Raw genomic sequence first — 25,582 nt, forward strand, 5'->3', positions numbered from 1 at the left:
ACTTGAGTTTGGGGATGCTTTCGATATGGTCGTCTGCAACACAATGTTGAAGAAGAGGTTGAGCAGACTGATCACTTGTCAGTCGGGAGGTATAAAGAGTCAGATAGACTACTTTCTAGTTAGGAGATTAGATAGTAAGTTGGTTAAGGATCTGAAAACAATAGGTGGAGAACAATGTGCCTTACAACATCGGCTGTTAGTGTGTGATGTAGAGTTAAGTTGGAGTGGGGAAAAGAGGAAACCTTATGTCCCAAGGAGAAGCTTATGGAAACTAAGAGATCAGAAGGTAAAGGAACATATCTTATTGGAAACTTTTGGAAATGAATCCTGGAAACCCTATTGTGGGAGAGGATGTAGAGAGTTGTTGAGACTCTTTAAAAGATGGGCTACTGTATGCTACTGATAAGACATGTGGCTAGCTGGCTGGTCGAAGGATGTTCTTGAGCGGCCCAGTCAAAGTCCTGACTTGCACCCAATTGAACATTTATGGTGAGACTTGAAGATTACAGTCCATCGATGATCCCCATCAAAGTTGGCAGAACTCGAGCTATTTTCACATGAAGAATGAATGATTTCACCATCTCACTGTGCAAAGCTGGTAGAGACCTACCCAAAAAGACTCGTAGCAGTCATTGCTACAAAAGGTGCTTCCACCAAGTACTGACCTAAGGGGCCAAATACTTTTACAACCAGTGAATTTTGATTTGTACATGTTTTTTTTTTCAGGTATTCCTGACATGTAACCTCTTTCAACGGTAACAGTGTTTCGTTTGATCTCTTCAGTTATGAATAAGCCTGGTATTGGCTCAGTGGTTCGGGTGGTGGCTTGGGATCCTAGGGTCCTGAGTTCAAGCCCCGTTGGGCCGCTGAATTAATACACCAGGAGGTTGACTCAGCCTGTCATCCTTCTGAGGTCTGCAAAATGAGTACCAGTGCACTGGTAAGGGGGACACTGCATCAGCGGCATAGCCACATCCCAACCAATGATGCAACCAGCAGCCACACGCTGCACTCGACGGAGAGAGAGAGAGTTATGAATAAAAATTTAATTTGGAAAAAAAATTTTGTACATCATTTGTAATTCATCTAAACATGGCATTATTGGAACAGGGTGAATATTTTTGCAGACCATTGTACATAGCACAATATCTCAACTTTATGGACGAATTCGGACAAAACTTGGTGGAAAGGTTGGGTGTGTGACAAGAAAGGATTGATTCAATTTTGGTGAAGTTCCAGATTCGAGAATTTTCAAAGTGATTCTTCACCATTGAGAGATGGGGCCAAAAACGATATATATATATATATATATATATATATATATATATATATATATATATATATATATATATATATATATATATATATATATATATACACACACACACACACACACACACACACACACACACACACACACACACACACACACACACACACACACACACACACACACACACACACACACACACACACACACACACACACACACACACACACACACACACACACACACACACACACACACACACACACACACACACACACATACATACATACATACTGAAACGCAAAAGAAACTTACCACTTGTTTGAAATGTAATAAAATTGTAACAGTTCAAAATAAAACAAACCAACAATTGCTAATTGAAACATTGGCATTTTATTGATGACATGTCAAGTTTTTGACGAAGATACACCATCTCATCAGTTTGTTCTACAGTACAGATCAGCACAGGGTGCAATGTCAGTCCCCTTTCAATAGTGTGTGTGGCCACCATTGTTTTGGATACAGGCAGTGCATCGTCGGTGCATACTGCCTACCAGTCTTTGGATGGATTGCTGCTGGATTCTGTCCCACTCAGTCCTCAATGTCTGAAGCAGCTCTGCCCAACTCTTGGCCTCCCTGATCGAGGTCTGTCATCTGCAGAGTTGTGGAGGGTGTCTCTGTCCACCAGGACCGATATCGTCTGGTGTGAACAGCCAAGGCGACGTGCCACCTCACGGTAGCTCAGTCCACCTTGCAGCATGCCCAAGGCACACTGCCGTTGATCCCTTGCCAATCGTGGCATGTTGATTGAAATGCCCATTTTGCACTGGCCTTTTTAAAGCCAATATCAAGACATCACATACAGCTCATTAAAATCATCCCGTACCCCTTGGCTAATCACTGACAGTCAAAACGGCTGTTCAACAGCTGTGCTATGAAGTGACCATTGAAGGTTCAAGTGACCATCCGTGGCCTTTTTGTCTGACAGTGAGGACACTATTGTCCACAAATAAGTTCACACATTTACTACACGCAGTGTTATTGTTGATATATATTTAAAGGTTTAAAAGGTGGTAAGTTTCTTTTGCGTATATATATATATATATATATATATATATATATATATATATATATATATATATATATATATATATATATATATATATATATCACGGTGTTTCAAAATGTTGTGGATGAGTTATGACAAAACTAGGTGGATGAGCTGGTTCGGTGACAAGAAGAAACCCATTAGATTTTGGTTCATGTTCGGATCTAGATCCGGCCTATCATTGAGATACAAAACGTAAACTGTTCAGCCTGGCGGAGGTATATGTGCTCTTCCGAGTGTTGCTGTAGTTTTTACCTTTTTTATGTTTGAAAATCAGAATTGTGCAGATATCTTGCATATTCCTTTCAGCTGTCTAGCCTCACTTCGTTTCTCGACTGGTATAAACTGTTAGGTCATTGTTTCGCAGACGAGTTATTACATGCCAAGTGTGCTGTCTCTCGGGTGGGAATTGGTGGGCATTAAAGGATCCTATCATGTCTTTTGTTTTGGAGATGATTTATTGCCTTCACCCTGAATACCTCCCTCCATTGACTGCTGTTATGTGTAATCCTTGCAAGAAGTCTGCTTTGGCAGCACCGACAGTGTCCATAGAGTGGGATGAACCAACTGACTGATGTTTGAAAATAGTGGTTAATAAACAAGATCTTTGCATTCTTCATTAAAAATATTTCTTGTGACCAATCAAACCTGATCCTTCAAGAATTTGGAAATAAAAACGAGACTTTCAAACTTTAATGCTGATCACATGCTGCAAACATGCTTTCATTATGAGCAACTTGCTGATGGATGATTGTTGCCACTCACATTGCACAGCACAACTCAAACCTCACTGCACTGTGCGAAGAGCCTTGTTATCTTGCCAAAACGAAATTTTTGCAAGATATGTTAGTCAGCTTGTATGTTTTTATTTTTATTTTTATTTTTTTGTTGTTGTCTGTAATCACGTATCGATCACTCTGCAGAGCACAGTTATCATTGGAAATTTTTGTAACTTCGCATATCAGAGTCCTATAGAGGTCCCTTTCAGCGCATATAATTTTCAAGGTCACTTTGTCGCAAATCAGGGGAGTCAACGAAACCCTTATTTTTTGAGTAATTTTGATCAGATCGTCTTCAAACTTCATGGGAATGTAGTTCATGGTCTGGTGCTCAGCTGATTAATTTTTGGTGGCGGCCTTGACCTTCATGGTTAGCGCTGGAGGTCGAAAGTTTTTGACCCCAAGCTCAAATTTTGAAATCTTAGATACCATATCGAGTAATACCTCATCTGAAAGCGTCTCAAAAAAGACACTGAGAAAAAACGGATTTTTCATGAAAATTTTATTTCCTCAGTTCTCATCAAAATCTCTTGATATTTCATGTACAACGGTCCTGGAGAGATACCATTAACTGTACGAAAATATAAAGGTCAAGGTCACAAAAAGGTCAATAATCAAGATCGACGAAACCCTTAATTTTTAAGTAACGTTGATCGAAGGATCTCCAACCTTGGTGGATATATAGGGTGTGGTATGGCGCTCAGCTGATTAATTTTTGATGTTAATCGGCCTTGACCTTCAAGATCAACCGAAAGGTCATTCTTTTTTAACCCTAAGGTCAAATTTTCAAGTTTCAGTTACCATATCGAGTGGTACCTCAAATTAAAGCCCTTAATGAGGGCTTTCTAAACGTACAACTATTTTGACGATGTGATGTCATTTGACGATGTTATGACGAAAAACTGCATTTTTCATGTATTTTGCATTGATTTAGTTCACATCAGAAACTCTTGTTTAGGTCACTCTGTATAGCAAAGTTCTCATTGGAAACTCTTGTAGGTTCATATATGGTTGTTTTTTTGGAAAACTTTTCAGTGCACTTAATGGTCAAAGTCAAGGTGAAATGTCAAGATCACTTTGAAGTCAATTATGGAGTTCGATGAAACCCTTCTTTTTGACTAATTTTCATCGAATCATCTCCAAACTTTGTGGGAATGTAGTAAATGGCTTAGCGCTCAGTTTATTAGTGTTTGTTTGTGATCGACCTTGACCTTCAGGGTTAGCGCCTGAGGTCGAACATATTTGACCCCAAAGTCAAATTTTTAAGTTTTAGGAACCATATCCTGTAGTACCTCAAATTGACGTCCTCGATGATTGTTTTCTAGATATGTCAAGCTTTAGCCATTATGACGTCATTGGGTAATGTTATGAGGCAAACACGTATTGTTCATGGTCACTCTGTAAAACGATTATCATCGGAATCTCTCGTAGGCAGATATTCCTCAAGGAGTCACTCCTAGTGGATAGCAGTTCTGTTCACCTCAGTGTGACCTTAAATAAGTCACTCATGTTCACATTTTAGCAAGATACTGGTCACCCTGGGGGTGACATTGGTTCATTTTTTTATTTTTTTGTTCAGCAACCTACTTTCATAAATGTGCAAAATCCTCAAATCTCGAATTAAAGTTTGGTAAAAAAAACTGTTTTTCACTGAATAAATCTGTGAATTTAAACTTCAATTACACATGGATGTATAAAGAAAATATTTTGCTGAGGCATGCAATAAATCCCACAGCAGAATGTCCATTTCTCATCTCAAAGCTGGCACTATTGGTCCGTACTTATGATCCATGTGTTACATTTGAGTTGCGGATATGCCTTGCAGCACCTTCGGCTGCAAGACATGTTGGAGAAGGAGCGTGAGTCGTGTTGGGCCAACACTGAGAAATGCTTGGAAAAGCAAAGTGAGGAGTTTCAGGTGAGGCTTTTTGACAACTATGATAACTAAGAATAGTTTAGTCATAACTATCAAGTTCTGCTTGTTACAACAAAAGTGCACTTAACTTTAATGTCTTTCCACCTCTTTGCAAGGTCATCCTTGCCTTTTAATAAGGTGTCATTGTGAAGTTTTATTGTCATTATGGATGGGTTAATTCCCTTATATTTGATTTATGACTTGCAATACTGGATTCAAATTCCAAATTCCTGTCCAAACTACTGCTGGGAGAGGGATGACAAACTGCCCAGCATGATCCCTGGCCCAGAAACTGCTTCACAGAACCAACGATCTGTAACAGAGTATGGTACATCCGGATCAGAATACCGGCTTCCACCAAGTTGTGCTATATTGTATGCATTTACATCGAAAAAAGTTGGGTTCTCCCACCTCTCTTGAAGGGATTATTATTATTATTATTATTATTATTATTATTTTTTGTTTACCCCCAAAAACCTTCCTGTGTGCCCTGTGAGTACAACCACCGATTTTCTATTCATTCCATGCAGCAGTTAAGTTCTTGTAATGTTCCCGCTTCTGAAAGTTCGATATTTTTTTTCCACCTTCAACCTTTCACTGCACACCCCAAGTACAGCCACCATTTTTCAACTCATTCCATCCAGCAGATTGAAGAATGAATAGAAGTCAAAAAACAAACAAAACAACAATAAATACACCTCTCAATCAAGTACTGCTAAATGAAAGGTTTTTGAAAGTGCTGATAAGACTATTTGTGTTCTGTAGTGTTCAAGTATATGATTGAATTGAAATGAAATAAAGATTTTAAAGGTTGGAGAAAAAAAAAATGGAAGTTTACCACCATTGAGGCACTTTTGCACCACCTTATATAACACGTTACATTAGTTATTCATGCCTGTTGTTTGTGTCCTTAATGATGTCGCTAAAAACAGTAAGTTTCCTGTTTGGAATGATTTTCCGGCAGACAGGAAGACAGACTAAAGAAATTATCTCACGCCTCTCTGCGCATGTGTGTTCGGGACAAATTCAGAGCCAAAGTACTGTGTAATTACAGGTTTGTTTTCCGATTCATGTTCAAAATATAACATGAAATTGGAATTAAGTTGTTCCTCAATCATAAACTGAGGTTTGTGGACAGACAGACAGACAGACAGACAGACAGACAGACAGACAGACAGACAGACAGACAGACAGACAGACAGACAGACAGACAGACAGACAGACAGACAGACAGACAGACAGACAGACAGACAGACAGACAGACAGACAAAGTGAACCAGCTGCTTTATCCCGTTTTTCGCTTCGCATGCACGGGGTTGTTATAGATACAGTAAAACCTCCACATAGAAAAAAATCCAAGGCACGAAGTTTTTTTTTTTGCTTTGTTATTATGGGGGTTCTTTGTGAAGGACTTCTTCAAAAACTTATTCAGCATATGTTTTTAAATCCCTGTTAAAATATAGCACAACCTTACATTGTTGTTTGTTATAATTAGGTTAATAAATGTCATAGTAACATTTAAGGAGTGTCGCCAAGAACTCCAACCTTCAGCCAAAACAATATTTGCAGTGACTGTAACCCTTATAGTTTTTAGAAGTCTCGTAAAATTTATGAAAGATTAAAGTTACATTCAGCCTCAAGCGAACACTGCCACATGCTGTACTGATATATTTGTGACTCAACACCTTTGTACTGTTTGATGCACAACATGGTGCCATCGTTGATAGAAAAATACTGTAAACTAAATATCTGCGATTACGAAGCGATCACCAAAAGGTAAGCCGGGAGAGGGTTACCTTTGGCGATCGCCTGCGACTTACCCTTGGCCCATGATCCAATGATGACCTTTTTTTTTTTGGACCAGCATATGACCTTGACCTTCAACATTTAGGGATAGAGTATAAGTTAATAAAATGTTTCCTCATATACAATCTATCCATAAAACTCAACATCATGAAAATTTGAGCGGAATTTTTAAAAATATGTGATCAAAAAGGTGTTTTTTGTTAATTCGGTCACAATCTGATCAAAGTAGGTCAAGGACACTATATTTGTGACTCAACACCTTTGTACTGTTTGATGCACAACATGGTGCCATCGTTGATACAAAAATACTGTAAACTAAATATCTGCGATTACGAAGCGATCACCAAAAGGTAAGCCGGGAGAGGGTTACCTTTGGCGATCGCCTGCGACTTACCCTTGGCCCATGATCCAATGATGACCTTTTTTTTTTTGGACCAGCATATGACCTTGACCTTCAACATTTAGGGATAGAGTGTAAGTTAATAAAATGTTTCCTCATATACAATCTATCCATAAAACTCAACATCATGAAAATTTGAGCGGAATTTTTAAAAATATGTGATCAAAAAGGTGTTTTTTGTTAATTCGGTCACAATCTGATCAAAGTCGGTCAAGGACACTAATCAAATATCCGGTGCACAACTTTAGTGCAGATACACTATGATGTAAAAACATCTTGGAAGGCCAAGCAGTTTTTGAGATTCTGCAATGGAAAAATTGAGCGATGACAAAAAAATTACCCGTTTTTTTTTTTTTTTTTTTTTTTTTTAAGACCACCATTTGACCTTGACCTTTAACCCAGAGGGGTATGATGTAAATTTAGCATAAATGTGCCTTGTTCTCAGAGGGCAATTTTGTTCTCATTAGACAAACCTTAGTCGAGTTATGATGGAAACTGTTAAAATGTTTATAATTGGGGTCATGACCTGAAATAGGTCAAGGTCAAAACAATTGTCAACCCCACATACTTTGTATTCCTGTTATTGAAGCAAAATTTCATTCCGAAAGTTCTTGTACATTGGCATAAAAAAAATGGGAGAAAAACCTAAATGGTGATTTCGTACTCATAGTAGTGTAATACCTTGAACTTTCACCTGAAGGGGTATGATGTAAGTTAAACATAAATGCACATTGCTCTTGGCTATCAAAACAGGGAAGTTTTGTTTTGATCAAACGAACCTTAGTCGAGTTATGGTGAAAAATGTTTAAATGTATATAGTTCGGGCATGACCTTAAAATTAGGTCAAGGTCAAATGTCAATCCCACATACTTTTAACTCCTATTGATGTATCCCACATACTCCCAACTCCCATTATTGATGCAAAGTTTAATTCCAAAAGTTCCAGCCGGCTCCCAAATACACCTTGGAGTCTCGGACATTGGCTGTACAGCTCGGAAATTTGTGGTGCAGGAAGAAAAAAAACACTCAAAACCCCCTAAATGCTGGTTTTCTACTCCTAGGGGTGTAAAATTCTGTGGTACCATTCAAAATTGGGGGCGCTAATAGCAGAAACAAACCATACAGCAGTAAACTTCTGGAATTATTTTTCTTCGACCTTTAAAATCTTCATTTTATTTCAATTTAATTATATACTTGAACACTGTAGAACACAAATCACCTATTTATCACTTTTAACACCCTTCTGTTTAGCAGTACTTGGACAAAATATAATGGCATCTTACGTCGTCACGACCAATCAAATTTGCTGCTCGTAGATCCTGCCCATGTCCTTGCTTCTCAGGACAGCATTGGGAAAGGTGTTCTATGAACTCTCATTCTTTATGCAATCAATTCACAAGTCTAGCATATGCCGAGAGCCCAATTTACAGGGACATACTAGCAGACTTCCATTATCCTTCCTGCCCCTGAAATAAAAATTCACATTTCTATCGATGGTGGATTCTCAGTGCAACATGTTCTGTGGACATGCAACTCTCTCAGTGCAACAACAAACACGTGTTCTGTGTACTGATCATTGTTGCAAACCATTTATATTTGAGACCTTTTTAAATATCATGTATGCACTAAATAAATGGCCCATCTTGCATCCAGGATGCTTCTAACATTAACAAACAGCTGCTTTACGAGACGAGGAGTTGAATGTACGTTGTACAGCACAGATTTCTGTGCACCCTACCCCTTACTTTCATAAACTGCAGGTGCTGTACGCTTAAGTCTGCATGGAACATGCTAAGAACACAAAGGAGACGGTTGTACTAAAACCATGAGTAAACTACTCATACAAACTGTGGGTCTGCATGGAACATGCTAAGAACACAAAGGAGACGGTTGTACTAAAACCATGAGTAAACTACTCATACAAACTGTGGTTTATCAAATTGGGGCAAGAGATACAAACATGCCTCAATGTTTCACTACACAGAAGGCAGGCAATTGGTGCATTTGTCAACCTACATCCTCACCAGCCAAATGGATAGTGTAGTACCATCATGACAGTTCTCGATACAGCACAATAACATTGTCTTCTGGATAAAAAATACAACGCACCATTTATGAAGTTACATTCAGAAATAAAAACGCACCGTTTATGAAGTAACAATGCCAAATTAACCACACCATTTATGAAGTAACAATATGAAATAAAGACCATATTGGCACAGGTCCCTGTAAGCAATGCATGGGGATTTTTTTTTTAATTACAGGCTTTAGCGCTGCATTAATGAGCAAAGCATTTGTCAATGTTTCCCACCAAAAAATGTAATATTGCCATTGAAAACACCTTTCATTGTTCGCAATTGTTTTGCTTGTTAAACACAACCTTGGCGGCCCCACACTATGGTGGAGTTTCCCTCCGAGGTAAAAATACAAAATATTGTTACGAATTCGCGCCTGCCTGCGTGCGAGCGGCCACGTACCTCTAATGGCAGCCGCGTCACCCACCGGTCGGACAATTCAGTCGTGACCCTCCTGGAACTACCGCCAGGAACCATTCACGGGTGGGGGTTTAACCTCACCATAGCCCAGTCCTCATTTTACCCGCGCGAAATAGGGTGAATCGCCGAATGTCGATATATCTAAGTACCCGCGTGGGTAACATACCGAAGGGCTGCACCGCGCCGCAGGTCGGCCTGGGACACGAACCGCTTAAGCGGTCCGTTCCGTACTACCGTGATAACCGAGCGGTGTTATCGCCTACCTCGACGGATCCGATTCTCTTTAACGGGTGTTTAAAACCCACTACTCTTTATTCCGCAATCCAAGATGGCACTTTCAATGTGGTGAAAGGAGGACGCGACGAACGGGATACGTTTCACACAAGGACATTTATTCACTAAGCAGGTATATACCGCCAAGGCAGTCATGTAATGTACAGGCAAATATAAGCAAAAGTAATACGACCGACTGAAGGCAATGTTTTATTACATGCACTTAACAGGTTTACTTAATAGACACGACGCCACAGCATGCACTCAAAAACAAAGGCAAAGAAACACAAGAAAAGACCCCCTCACAAACAAGGGGGTCAGGCTGGACCACTTGGGTCTTTATGACACGGGACCTGGGAGACCGAATGGGTCCCGTGAGACCGTAGCAGGTTACCTGCACCCTCGTGCTGCGACGGTCGGCGAGCTCTCTCCGGCACTCTCCTCTCGTGCGCGCCTCGACCCTGGACCACCGCTCACAACCCTCATGACTTGGCGCCCAGAGGGAAGGCACCCGGATCTCGAACACCACGGAGCAGCAGCAATCCCCAATGCGACGAAGAGACGAAGCTCCCCCAAAGAGACAATACGACTCGATGACCAACAACAAAAAAGCCCCCGAACCTGGCGTCTTGTGCACCCTTTTATTTCTCAGGTTCCAACGCCTGACTCCTTCCCGTTTTCGGATTTGCCCCCTTCCAGCTCCTGCGGGAAGCTTCTAAAAAGGGGCGTGCTCTCTCGTGCCCTCCCCGCACGCCACCCGGGGGGGGGGGGCAGAGAAATCATTCTTGGCTCAGGTCCAAGGAAATCATTCCCCCAAAAAGAAACCCCTCCTTTACATGACCTCTGACCTTTGACCCGCATCGCACTTCCCCCACACCAAAGCGCAGGAAAACAGGTGGGAAAATCCGCGCACCATCGGAACTCCTCTGGTTTCCTTCGCGTTGCGCTGGCTTTCGCAGATGCTATTCGTTGGTGTTTGGGATTGTGGTTTGGTTGCTTGTAGTTGTGGCGTGGCTGGTGGTTGGCGTTGTGGTTAGGTGATTGATGGGGTGGAGAAGGTGGTGAGGCGATGTTGGTGGTTGCGAGTAAAGTGGTGAGGATGGCGTGGTTTGTTGAGAGGCGCGTGTGGTCGTGGTGGAGGGGTTGTGGTATAGGTTGCTGTGAAGCGGTTGTTGAGAGCAACGTTGGTGGTGGTGGTTCGGTTGTGGTTGATGCTTGAGGTGATCATGGTTGTTGTGATGGTGTTGTGGTTAAGGTGGTTGTTGTAAAGGTGGTTGAGACGTGGTTGGTTCAAAATAACGATAGAAAAAGAAAAATGGCTATCTCAAAGGGTCGCAGCCTGGTGAACATAAAGAAATGCCTTTAAACAACGGTGAGGACCTACCTGCACATAAACAGCGTCATAACTGATCTGAGGACTTTTATGGTGTATTGCAAATTTCCACAGCCGTCACACTATGTCTACTAGCCGTGCCTACCCGTCACTTCGCTGACTGATTTAATCAAAAGACAGCATGCTGTACTTCACAAACATATTCCATGTCTATCTGTATATCTCAATGAGGATGTAAAATGAAGTGAAACGCGTGAAAAATGGATCTTTTGTAGTCGTGGTAGTAGTAGTAGTTAGTAGTAGGTGTTGCTGTTATCCTGGTGGCTGTGGTTATTTGTGTGCTCCTTCCGTGTCCTAAAGAGTTCCTGCTGTCGTAGAATAATAAATGTTACCATTGTAACCACTGCATTAAACTCCCATTATCATCTTCTTCTTCAATCCTGGAAAGGTTTTTTTAATATAAAAAACGGGCATCATTATGATTAAATGGACACTCATTTTTGTTCCAAGTAAATCGATTATATTAGCTTTCCAACTGTACCATTTTTATTGTTCTCCATCAACAGGAACCGCTACATTAAAGCTCGTGGTCCTGTTTCTTCTTCTTCTTTTGCAATCCCCGAAAGACGGGCTTTTACATCAGGCTTATGTGATTTTAAATGGATCCAAATTGTTGTTTCAATTCAATAGATTATTAGTTTTCCAACCAAGTAAATCAATCAAGCTTTCCAACGGTGCCATTTTTACTACTCTGTGATAGCAGGAACCCTTTAGAATGAAGTGTGACACACGGATGGATGGATGGATGGATGGACGGACAGACGGACACTTCTCCTTTTACTAATATATGCAAACCGTCAAAGTTGAAAACCCCTCTTTAGAAAAAAGAAAGAAAGAAAAGTTTGTACTGTACTCAAGACGATGCACTAAAATTAAAGTAATTTATTTGTAAGTTTGATCCTTCCTTAACATTTGCGATGTAAACTTCTTCACTGAACCGTCTAATTTTGCTGGATTAGAGGGAATATACATTCGGTTGAAGGATGTCCTTTTGTGGGAAATGGCAGCAACATGATTGTGCTCTCACTGGCTTCTGGTAATTAAATCACTGCTTATTTCTATATTTGTCTAATCAATTTTAGTTTATTATCACAAGGACGAATCGCTTTAACTTGTGGCTGGCTTCATAATACTTCACACCTATACATTGGTAATCACTGATGAATGAAGTGTAGAAACCATCCTTGTTCTGATTGCAGATAAAAATCGATGCTGCTTTGGCTGAAGAAAGGCAGAAAAGCAGAAAAGCCTTTCAAGCTGCAATTCAAGTAAGTATCGTTATTGCTTTTTTTCTTTAAACTATTTTTACAGTTGAAAATATTTACAAACACACTTGAAAGAACATTAAGGTAGCCCTTGTTATATCGACAAAGAAGCTTATAAAACGGGACAGCTATTTTGCAGGCAATGCTGGTTAATATTTATTACTTCAGTTATTTTATAACTCTTCAAATTACTGGAGCCAAAAGCACCCTGTCAGTGTGATTGCATTTTTTGGCAAATTATCAATGCAGCGCTCTCATATGATGCTTCCTTTCTTCCTTCCTTTATTTACTCCCTTTAGCACAAGGCCATTAACACGGTCACAATTCCAAACAATTTCTTACCTTTCAGGGACTTCAAAAACACTCCTCCTTTTTAAAAAATGAAAGAGTAAAAAAATGTATCATCTGTTTATAACACTTGGTTATTTTGTTTAAAGATAGCCTATGACTTATAAAATTGAATGCAGTGAAATAATTATTCAGGGTGTACTCTACCACGAGACAGAACAGACCAGGACACTACAGAACATAAAGAACAGTGGAAATAGTTGGCGGAGGGAGGGGGGACACACGAACAGCAGTGTACAGGGACGAGACTTGGAGGAATAGAAAGACCACTAACTGGTCTGCAATGTGAAAATAATAGGCCGAGAGACCCGGCTTCATGGCAGAAGATACCAATGATTTTGAAGGCATTGATTTCCATAGTGTTGAGCTGAGTAAGGTGTGAGGCAAGGGTGCTGGACCAAAGCAGAGAGCATTATGTTATAAAGATGTGGACAGAGGCCTTGTACGTAGATAAAAGTTTGATGTGCCAATGAAAGATCTTGCACTATGGAGGATGCCAGGTCTGTGGCTGGCTTTGGAGGCCAATTTTGATATGTGGTTTGTCCAAGAAAGATGATGGTTGAGGGTGAGGCTCAAAAGTTTGAGTGACTGAATTTATTCAATCGGTTTGTAAAATAAGTAGATGGGAGATGGTCCTTTTGAAGAGACACAGTGAGAGTGTGAGATTTGTCAGGATTCAAAGATATTCCAAATATTGGACCAGCTTGTGAGACAGCAAGATTATTGATGAAGATAACAAATAGGACTGAGCCCAAGACACTGCCTAAGAGCATTCCAGCCTTGATAGGGAGAGGAGAGGATCCCGTTGAGACCACATATTTACTGTGAGAGTGGAGGAAGTCAGAAGCCGTGGGAGGAAGTGGCCAAGAACGTCATAGGCAGAGAGGTTGGAGAGCAAGGTCGGCTGCCAGACTATATCAAATGCTCAAGACATCTCCAGAAAGATATCCCTGATCTCGTTTCTGAGATTGAGGGCCTCCATCTATTGTTAGAGTATCCTGCGTCGGAGTGGCGACACGTCCAGGATTGTGCCCAATCGCTGAGGAGACTGCTTAGGCACCACCAACGCTCTGCACACAGTATATGGTCCCCATGGATGGATGGATCATCCCATCAACTCCCTGAAAAAGAGGAAAATTGTCATAAAAGCTTTGTTGTTGTATTTCTTACATTCCACCAGGTGGTGCTGCAACCCAACCATTATGTGATTTGTCATTGTTGTTCTATGGCCCTGCCATCCTATGGAATGCTATTCCATCCAACCTGTCCCTGACTGTTGTATCCATTAGTTTACAATAAATTGATGAGATGTATAATTTGTGGCTACCTTCTAAATTTTGTGCAAAATTCAAATGTGGAAAAATGGGAGTAAGAGTAAACAGTTTTTCATTGTTCATTTTATGAGGTTTTTATGTGTCACGTTAAGGATCGAAGTTCTTTCGCTTGATAGAAGTAGTTGTAGAGTTTGTGTTGTCTCCATACCTTTCACACGTTACCATATATTTTGCCTCCAAGTACCGATTCAATAACTCGTAAGCTCATAACATTTTCTGTATGAGTAACATTTTTAAAACCTAACTTGTGCGAGCAAGCTCACTAATTTTCTCCTGAAATGATCACTTGAGGTGGCCTTTCTGGAGGGTTGACTTGCTGTGCATTGTGAAGTCGTTATTCCAGTTTGGTTGTTTTATGAGTATTGGTTTGTCCATAAGAGCATTTTGGAGCTTCGAAAAATTGAAATTTGGATCGCATGACATCCTCTTGGTGGACATTCAGTCACCTGTTTATTTCTTGTAAAATTGGCATCATTGGATTAGGGTGGTCACATGCTGGTTTTCTTTGTTCTTTTTCCTGCATGAAGAGTTTGGTTGTTATATTGATAAATAGTCCATTCAATGAAACAAAAACGACAACATTTGAGAGCCCTGATACGTGGTGAGTATTAAGTATCTGTTGTGTGGGGTAATGTCATAGCGAGTGTTGATGGAAAATTTACATGTAGTCACTTGATAATTGCCAGCATGTCGTGGTGCACAGGAAGAGCTGGAACTATGGCGCACAGCACAGAAGAGCATGGAGGAAGAGAAAGAAGTAAGGAGGCTTGAGGCTGAGGATGCCCTTGCCTCTCGGCTGAAAGATAGGGTTACGGAAGAAGCAAAAGCTCTGGAAGCCTTGTTGCAGGACCTGGTGCAGAAGGAGAGGCAGAAGAGCCAGGTATGATTGTGCTTGGTGAGATATGTTTTGTCGCATGAGCAGGTTCCCTGACTGTGGCGCGAAGCCGTGATAAATTAGGTGTCAAGTTACCGAATTAAGGGTACCCACGGGCCACACCAGAGATAATCTCTGAAATTTAAACCATGCAGTTGGTAGGCTTATAGTGCAGGCTTTAATATGTTTCGACAAGTTAATCGCTGCATTCATTTACAATTCGTATCTGGAGCCATGCAAATTAGGCATGCTGACAGCAATACTCACATGGATCAACACTTATAAAACCCATTCTGTGTAATATTGCGTGGATGAACAGCGGTGAGCCAGAACATATGAGCACTTAAAAATACACATTTATTTACAAATAAATTATAGGAACGGGAACAGGGGAAGGAAAATAAAACAATAATAACAACCCGAGAGGAAACCATGTTTATGTTTCCCAACACATGTTCTACGTTTATTTACTTTAAGCCTTATCAAAACAAATCCATGCACTCAGAGACGGAGAGCGAGACAGCGCAGGGGAGAAACAAAAGAACATATAATTAGAGCTTGGGACATTCCTCACCCCGAATGCTGGCGGGCTTGGCACTGGTCAAACGATCTCGCACTTGGCTGATGGGTGACATGCTGTAGTCTGACAGGCTTTTGCTCCACGTTTGAACTGCTGGTCAGTTGCAGAGCTGGCTCCACAGGAGTCTCAGATCCTTGAGAGGGTGATCTGACGAGACTCCCTCGCTATACTAATTGCGGTAATTACAAGATGGCTCATCTGAACATGTAGACCAAGAGATGTGTATTAATTATAATTAAATTAACCCATTACCCCAAGATCATTAATTTTTTTTATTGGTATTATTTATTTGTTATTTTCATTTTTTGGGGGTGGTGAGAAAGTCAGGAATTGGAGAAGTGAAATTGGGAGGCATTTTTCTTTGTGCCAAAATCCTCCTGGTATTACATCTGTCTCCATCGAAAAATCGTATTGAAAAGCTTAAAGCATTTTATTATGATTAGGATTTTTCCATATGTTGACTATTTGTATGACGGAATTGCTCATCAGTCTGAATTATGGTGTAGCTCAAATTTTTATAGTGTATTATGATAATAGTTCCAAAACAAAGTGTAAGATAACCTTCTATCATTTTTCACAATTGCATGCCAAAATGGTCATTGTTGTGTAATTCTACAACACTACCAGCTGCATTTGTATTTGAGGAGAATTCTTCACTTGAAACATTTTTCTATAGCCAAACTCTGATGATGATGATGATGATGATGATGATGATGGTGATGATGGAACAGTTAGTGTCTCGTATAAAAAGTGAAGAAAACCTGCGCAAAACGATTGAAGTGTTTACTGCTGGCACATTCAGCATGCAAACACATAACTAAGACTTTTATCCACACTTTACTCCCAACACATGGATCATACATGTTCTTCAAAGCATCAATAGCCATTGCCAATGAGTTAATGGTGGCTGCAGTTTCTCAACCTTACAGCACATCTCTGGATCTTGTGGCTGACGAGTAGTACTTGTGATTCTGTGGCTTTTTGTCTCTAACTTTCTCAACTCTGCGAATTGAGTGCTGGTGGCAAAAAAGAATACCAACAGGAAAGTAAAGACAAAGGGATGTTTGACAATAGCTCAGTGATATAATTTGATTGGAGAAGATGAACGAGAATGACAGTTCTCTCCCCAGTCGCTTCAGAAAGGATTTTTTTTTTGCTGATCTCTCAACTACCGACATGAGGTTTATTCATTGATCAATTGTAATATCTTTAAAAAGAAAATCAATTTTATTTTGGTAATCAACTTTATCAGACACGGTGGCGCGTTGATGGTTAGAGCGTCCACTCTGAGTCCAGGAGGTCGGCGGTTCAAACCCCTGCCGAGTCATACCAAAGACTTTAGAAATGGTACGTGTTGCTGCGTTGCTTGATGCTCAGCATTTTAAAAAGGATAGAGTATGGACAAACAGCCATAGGCTTGGTTTGTGCATACTCTATCATAGTTACTTGATGCTCAGCATTGTGCAGGCTTGGTGACCCATATGGTCTCACTTCCTGTGTTGAAGTTCCTTGTCAGGGAACTTATCATCATCATTATTATTATTATTACTATTATTATTATTATTATTAACCCAGTCTGCTGCTGAATGGAGGGTGGTCTGAGATGTTTGTCTTGTGTCAACTTGAAAATCTGGAGGGAAAAATGGGAAAAGTGCACTGAGGAAGGAGATTCTGCAAGTGGGAGACAACAGGTGAGCAGTGAATGTGGATTTTGAGGGGTTCATAATGAGGGGGTCACTGGAAGAACCTGTGCAATTTGAAGTGACCGGGGAGGGAATGATGAATGTAAGATCTGAGGAGAATCTATAAGAAAACAGATGCCACCAACATGGCTCGATCAGAGAGCAGCAGAACCTGCACTTCTGCTTATTTGTGGGAGATGCCAATGATGTTGAGAGCTTTGAATTCTACAGCATGCAGGAGAGAGCTGTAAAGTGGGAGTATCAGCCCATCATGAAGAGCAGTAATCCATTGAGATCTAGGCTGGACTGCATGCTGTGAAAGAATTCAGGTTTGCTAAGGAATTACTTGGCAGAATGGAGGATGCGCAGTCTGAAACTAAAATTTTGTAGGTGTGGGTTGATTATATAAGCTTCCCAGAAGAGGTCTAAGCTGATAGTGAGGTCTATAAGTTTGAAAGACCAAACATCTTGCAGTGTTTTAGTGTGGAAATAGATTGGTATGTTCATTTGACGATCCTTCTGGAAGGACAGGGTGAGAATGTGATTTGCCTGAAGTTAAAGATATGTTCCAAGCATCGTAGCAGTATCTGATCTGTTCCAGGTTACCAAAGAGCTGTTCAAAAAATAATTGGCCATTTGAGAAAAGGAAAACCTTGATGTCACTTGCAATTATTGATTCTGAGACTTTGCTTATAATTCGAACGAAGCTAACCAACCTGTAGTTGAGAGAATCTGTTTTTGCATGCTATCTTGGAGTGATGTTTGCTGTACTTGTAAGAGATTCTGGGCTTAACGTGTTAAAATCTTGAGGTTTTCTATGAGAGGAGGTGACCTCAATTGACAGATAGGCTGAAAATAATCATTTACAGGATAAACAAGAACAGCAGAACAGAATTTGATAACACCTGTGTTCTTCCAAGCAGATTCTGCCCTCTGGATCCATCTCCACTGCAGTCGAGACTTGCCAGAACTTTTTATTTTTTTCCTTGGAGGTAAAGGTTATAGCGTCCAGGAGGCAGTTGATATGATATAAGTTAGGTACAGAGATTAATTGGTTGTGTACGTGACCTTCAGAAGCAAACACTGAGTTAACTTGTTCAACCTTGTCTCAATTAGAGTTAGAGTTGATGGCATTTGAGGTGGGAAAAATATAATGGGTGGGGAACACCCCATCCTTAGCCCTCCCTTCCCATGGAGTATTCTGGGTCATGGTTAAAATCTTGCAAGAATCTGATTAAAAATGGAAATAAGGACAAAATACCGACAGCTTTGAAATTGGCCTGGACCCTGGATTTGTCACTGCTGATAAAGTTAATTTGATGGAACCATCAGCTGTAAAAGACCTTGCTGATGCAGGAGCACAGGCTTATTGAGCAGAGGACAAAGGGGCTGGGAGAAGCAAGGATGCTGGGTGAGAATAACCGAAGTCAAGGAGATGTGCTGCAGCCACTCAACGATGGGGGTGGGGGGGTAGGGAGGGAGATATTGCTTCCAAGTTAGGTGCATGAGTGAGTGACATTGGGGCGAGCAACGTTTCCAAGTGCTTGTGTGTGGAATTCCCAGGCACACAGCACTTCATTGCATCACAACAATAGCCAAGTTTCTCCTGTTTCCTTTCCCCTCATCCGCTCTGCCTGCTCACGCATTCATTCAAAATTTCTACTTTGCTTATGGTCAAATGCGAGGGAAATTAACAAAGCCATAAAACCCAACCCTCTTCCTTTTGTGTTTTAAACTAGTTTCATGCCTCTACGCAGGGTTATTCTTGATAATTTGATAATCTACATTACATATTTATAATGTGTGCAGTACTCGGTTAAAAAATAAAAGGTCACATGATTCTGAAGCAATTGATATGCAAGTACCCCAAACTCGACAACTGGTGCTCGATTGACTGTTAAGTTTATACTGTGATTGTGTAACGTGCATAGTTTAATAAAAAGTAGTTTATATCATTGTACCTGGACTAGCTCCACCAAAAATGTACATATCCATGGTACAGCGTTGACTTGCACAGGTTAAATTTGATGATCTTGTTTGCAAGTGTTAACCTGCTTGGCCATTTTTTTGCGAATAAATCTAAACGAATGTGACATTTTGGACCATCAGGGCTGTGGCACATCTTTTCCCCAAGATGATCAATTAAACCTCTTGGGCCTTGGTGTGGAGAAATTGCCCATTGTTGAAATGCTTTTACACCATCATCTTTGCTTTGTGGGGAGGAAAAAAATAATCCTGAAGAGCAACACTGATCATAATAGTAATTCACATGTGTATATAAAGCACAGTACCTCAGTACCTTAAACAGGGTCTCATTATCAGCCGTGATCTTTCTTGGGCAAACCACATTTTTAAGTTGGTCCATCCCTCTCTCCGACTGGGAATCCTTTGTTGTACAAAGTCTTGCACACCTGAACTCCAATCCACTTATAAGACCTTCACCCGCAGCTTGATGGAGTATTGCTCTCCCCTCTGGGCTTGCACCCCTGTCTCACACCTTGCTCAGCTTGATGCCATGGAAACCAAGGCCTTCAATATCATTAGAATGTGATAAAACTGAGTCTGTGGGCTTGTCAGTTTCCCATTACAAACAGGTTGGTGGTCTCTATTTTCTACCACCTCCTTTCTGATCTTGCGCATTCTGCTCATTCCATGCTTTGTCCCCCCCCCCCCCGAGTTTATGCGGGGTGCATGTGGTCCACCAGCATACCTCCACTCATTTATTCCTCTTTTTTTTCCCCTCACCTGTAGAACCAACTCCAACATTCTCTTCCATCTCATGCTTCCCTCCAAGTCTTCAAGACGGCTGTTCACAACCATCTCAGATCATCCCCCATCCAAAACCATGATCTTTTCTCACTCTTTTAACCCCATCTTCCCTAACCTATCTTCTTCCAAATTTCCAGTTCTTTCTTCCTGAGATTGTGCTTCTATATCCATTTCCACTACCTCATGTGTCCGGGCCTCCCTCTCATTCCACCCCCATCTCCCTTATTTGTCCAAGTCTCTTTATCTATCTCTCTCCATCTCTCTGTCTCTCCGTCTCTCCCTGTCCCTCTCTCCCTGTCCCTCTCTCCCTGTCCCTCTCTCCCTGTCCCTCTCTCCCTGTCCCTCTCCCCATCTCTCGCCCTGTCCCTCTTCCCATCTCTCTCCCTGTCCCTCTCTCCCTGTCCCTCTCTCCATGTCCCTCTCTCCCTGTCCCTCTCTCCCTGTCCCTCTCTCCATGTCCCTCTCTCCATGTCTCTCTCTCTCTCTCTCTCTCTCTCTCTCTCTCTCTCTCTCTCTCTCTCTCTGTCTCTCTCTGTCCCTCAGCTGTGCTGTTGGTGATTCCCCCCTTCCCCTCTTTTCCTTTTGTTCTGTTGCATCCTGATCCATTCTGTATTCTCGCTCTTCCATGAGCCTTGACTTTGTCTTAAAAAACACTATTTACAAAAAAAGTCACTTTAAAATTATCTTGCTCTTCTGACTGTTTTTTTTTTTTGGGGGGGGTGTAGGAGATGTTGAGGAAAGTTGTGGAAGAAGAGCGGGAATGTGGCAAACAAGCAGCACAGGAGGCAAAGGAGCAAACTCTGCTGGAGATGCACACCCTTGCAAAAGAAGCGTGCCAGGTGAGATTTGCAGTAGTTTTAATGTGAACATGTGGTACCATTGTGACCAGACTTTTAGTGTGTTTATATGTGGCAAGAGTAAACGTCAGTGAATGACCCATTCAAAAAACTTTTTCTAACATTAATGTAATTTCTCCGAGTTGGAGTGGGAAATTGCGGGAGGCCAGAAAAGTGAAGGGGTTGAGGGGCGAGGGGGTGGTGTTCCACTTGAAATTGTTTGGTCGTGGTGAATAAAAGTGGATCACATGGTGTCACTTTCCTGAGTTTTGCTAATCGTTGCCGATTTTCATGTGAATCAACTGCTATTGAAAGTTCAACCTTTTTAATATTCAGGAATCATTCAAGCGCTGCAGTAGTATTCTTTTAAACAAATGAAAACTGAGTGGCACAATATTTGCAACTTGAGCAGATTTCATCTCCCTGATTAAGCCAAGAGGTAGAAACGAATGCACACTGGCTTCCAGGCATTGTGCTTAATTACTTGTAGATCTGTCTCTGTATTTGCAGATTTTTCTGTCCAAGGCCTTGTTCTTTATTGCATGGCCCGCGGACCACTGGCGGCCCCTGGTGGTCTAAGGTGCGGCCCTGATGTGCGGCCGATAATACACAAATGTGAAAACGCCTCATCATAATCCGCCATAAATGCTATCAAATTGACCCAATGGTTTCAAATGAGTGTTCCAATGCGAAGCGTAAAAGTAACATCACTACATTAGTAGATGGCAGTGTACAAACAATTATGCTTTTAGCCCAGTAACCACAACGAAAAAAAAAAAGTACATGGAGTTGGGGCCTGACAGCTGCCATTTTGGAGTCCTACAGGCGATGTGGCGGCTCTCACACTGATGTCTTATCGGCAAAAGTGTCCCCTTCTAAAAAAACAAAAAATAGTGAAGATCACTGGTCTACAGGGTGCAAGAAAGCATGCGTAATATTCTTTGGAATGAAGGTTGGCACACTGGAGTGGTTCTGTTTTCATGAAAACCATTTGGATAATACAGGCATTCAATGTCTGGTATTGTACATCTCACATTAAATGTTACCTCTGATGATGTTTTGTAATGGTAATGTAATGTATGTAAGATACCTCAAAAGATTAAGGCATGCGTTAAGCCAGCAGGTAAAGAACACTTGTAAAGTTGTGTTGCGCTTCCTCAGCCTGTTGTTGGCTTAACGGTTAAGGTGGCTGGCTTGAGATCCCAGGATCTTGCGTTTGAGCCCCTGTTTTCCGTTGAATTAACACCAGGTCATCCTTCTGAGGTCGGAAAAGTGAGCACCAGTGTACGTACTGGTTATAGAGGGCACTGCTTCAGCGACACCAGCAGACAGGGAGAGAGGGACAGGGAGAGAGATAGGGAGAGAGGGACAGGGAGAGAGGGACAGGGAGAGAGGGACAGGGAGAGAGGGACAGGGAGAGAGGGACAGGGAGAGAGGGACAGGGAGAGAGGGACAAGATGATGCAACCAGCAGCCACAGGCTGTACACAATAGCGAGCTAACTGTGCTTCCTGATTGAGTGATACAGTAATTTTTCCTACAATGTCACTTCCAACGTCGTCATTTTACTATAACGTCGCGAACCAATAGGGGATCACTTTTCTTACTACGTCGTGACGTTTCCATATAACGTCGCCGGTTCCCGGCAGGTTGGTACTTGTGATTATTCCTTTCAATGTGCTGGATATGATATGTTGATGGTGTTTCATCCAGGTGATGACGATGTTTATTCGAGAACAAAAGAAATGTCACTCGCATTTAAAATGCAATGACGTGTCTGTGTGTAAATTCAGTCCAGTTGATTACTCCTTCCGTATCGTCTCTGCCACGGTTGGTGAAGAAGAAAAAGGCTTTCTTGGTGTTGAGCCGCCGTTGCTTTAAGATGGCGTCGAAGATGGCAAGCACACCAAACAACCAAACAAACGAAACCAATCCCACTCAATAGTCTTGGTGATGTACAACAAAAGTCACTATTAAATACAGTTTTGACGTGTTGTTACTCGTGAATAACAATGAAAATGAATTGCCAGGAAAAAGCACGCGAGCTCCCAATCGTGGCATGATGATGATCTCCAGGAATGTCAACCTCCTCATATCCGCCATGCTGATTGGCTCTCTGGAAGGACTCCACGGATTGACGAATAATGTTCACACATTCTCTTTATGACAAATACTCTATGAGCAAGATATGAAGAAAAATTAATGAGTCACTACAGTACTGAATGCAGTACTGTACGTGTAAGGATGTAACTGTTGTGACTTGCATAGATGTAAACAAAGTATTTATTGGTTAATAGTATTCATTGGAACACTTCCCCTACCCATGTCCTCTTGGTCTCTCTTCAGCTTCCACCCGGTGAACTATGCTCTTTTTTTTTTTTGTGAAGTTAATTTTCGTTAAACATGAGTGATAAACGTCCTGCTCATGAGCCTGCCGTCAAGAATCGAAGGAAATCGGTGGCGTTGGAGACCAAGGCGGACATTGTAATGCGTATGGAGGGTAGAGAGAGGGGGCAGTGGTCATTGCTAGGTCTCTGCCTGCCACCAACGACCTTACGAACCATCTCTAAGAGCGCTGATGATATCAAGGAAAGCATCAAGAATGTGATGCAGTTAACGGTTCAAAGGGCTCGCCGTCCTCGTGGCAGCATGGTGGAGAAGATGGAGCGGATGCTGCTTATGTGGATCGAGGATCAGAATAGTTCAACGCAGACCCAGGAAGAATAGTGTTGGAACCCAGGAAGAACCACACAGTGTTTACGATGACGTAGAGGCGTTGGGGGAGGTGGATCCTGCTGCACAGTACTGTACATGACTTTACATGTGACTTTCTACCCTCACCGGAGGAAGAGGGTATTGGGTTTCGGTCTGTTGGTTTGTCTGTCTGTCTCTCTTTTTGTTTGTTTGTTTGTCCACACAGAACTTTAGTGTTTTTCTCCGCAACTGCTTGTCGGATTGAGATTAAATTTTCACTATTGGAGCGACTACTCGTATATAATGTTTTACTGATAATTATGACGTCATAGGTCATGTGGTTTGGCAGCCATGTTGGAAAAATGGGAAAATTTTTGACCTCCATCTCTGAAACTGTTCCAAAGAAAAAAATTGAAATTTGGCACATGGCAAGTACTCCTCATGGGGAGTGTTATTTATATATTTATATTTATATATATATATATATATATATATATTTTTTTTTTATGACGTCATTGGTGCTTCCGTTATGATGTTATAATTGTGAATGTAGAACACTACATCTGATCAGTATGAAAATTTTTGAGTCATCTCGGGATAAAATGGTCCACAGAAAAAAAATTGATGACGTCATCGGTCACATGATTTGGCAGTCATGTTTTTTTTGTTTTTTTTTAAACCTTCATCTTTTTTTAAACCTTCAAAAATCTTCTATGAAATGGCTCAACAGATCGGTGTGTGTGTGTGTGTGTGTGTGTGTGTGTGTGTGTGTGTGTGTGTGTGTGTGTGTGTGTGTGTGTGTGTGTGTGTGTGTGTGTGTGTGTGTGTGTGTGTGTGTGTGTGTGTGTGTGTGTGTGTGTGTGTGAGATTTCCTCAAATTGCCCTCACTCCGCCCTCCACTAATACAGTGCAGTACCCTCCCCCACCTCTCTCTCTCTCTCTCTCTCTCTCGCTCTCGCTCTCTCTCTGTCTCTCTCTCTCGCTCTCGCTCTCGCTCTGTCTCTCGCTCTGTCTCTCGCTCTGTCTCTCGCTCTCGCTCTGTCTCTCGCTCTGTCTCTCGCTCTGTCTCTCGCTCTGTCTCTCGCTCTGTCTCTCGCTCTGTCTCTCGCTCTGTCTCTCGCTCTGTCTCTCGCTCTGTCTCTCGCTCTGTCTCTCGCTCTGTCTCTCGCTCTGTCTCTCGCTCTGTCTCTCGCTCTGTCTCTCGCTCTGTCTCTCGCTCTGTCTCTCGCTCTGTCTCTCGCTCTGTCTCTCGCTCTGTCTCTCGCTCTGTCTCTCGCTCTGTCTCTCGCTCTGTCTCTCGCTCTGTCTCTCGCTCTGTCTCTCGCTCTCCGTCTCCCGCTCTCCGTCTCCCGCTCTCCGTCTCCCGCTCTCCGTCTCCCGCTCTCCGTCTCCCGCTCTCCGTCTCCCGCTCTCCGTCTCCCGCTCTCCGTCTCCCGCTCTCCGTCTCCCGCTCTCCGTCTCCCGCTCTCCGTCTCCCGCTCTCCGTCTCCCGCTCTCCGTCTCCCGCTCTCCGTCTCCCGCTCTCCGTCTCCCGCTCTCCGTCTCCCGCTCTCCGTCTCCCGCTCTCCGTCTCCCGCTCTCCGTCTCCCGCTCTCCGTCTCCCGCTCTCCGTCTCCCGCTCTCCGTCTCCCGCTCTCCGTCTCCCGCTCTCCGTCTCCCGCTCTCCGTCTCCCGCTCTCCGTCTCCCGCTCTCCGTCTCCCGCTCTCCGTCTCCCGCTCTCCGTCTCCCGCTCTCCGTCTCCCGCTCTCCGTCTCCCGCTCT

At 42.1% G+C, this 25,582-nt stretch overlaps 1 protein-coding gene across 5 annotated transcripts in view; it reads left to right on the forward strand.

Moving 5' to 3' along the window:
* CCDC91 (coiled-coil domain containing 91) overlaps positions 1–25,582 on the forward strand; it is a 127,993-nt gene that overhangs the window by 64,112 nt on the left and 38,299 nt on the right. For 4 of the 5 annotated variants that reach the window (XR_015058958.1, XM_085884061.1, XM_085884059.1 and 1 more), the window contains exons 9-12: positions 4,983–5,075; positions 12,639–12,707; positions 15,090–15,266; positions 21,017–21,130. Coding sequence is in view for 4 of the 5 variants with exons in the window: in XM_085884061.1 (XP_085740187.1) it covers positions 4,983–5,075; positions 12,639–12,707; positions 15,090–15,266; positions 21,017–21,130 (453 nt within the window). In the remaining variant the exon portion in view is untranslated. Of the gene's footprint in view, positions 1–4,982; positions 5,076–12,638; positions 12,708–15,089; positions 15,267–21,016; positions 21,131–21,637; positions 24,690–25,582 lie in introns of those variants that run through there. The other variant, XM_085884060.1, reaches the window with a different exon arrangement.

The sequence above is a fragment of the Eptatretus burgeri genome, chromosome 6 (genome assembly GCF_056783735.1).
Source record: "Eptatretus burgeri isolate ZD-2024b chromosome 6, Ebu_testis_v1, whole genome shotgun sequence".
Lineage (NCBI taxonomy): Eukaryota > Metazoa > Chordata > Myxini > Myxiniformes > Myxinidae > Eptatretus > Eptatretus burgeri.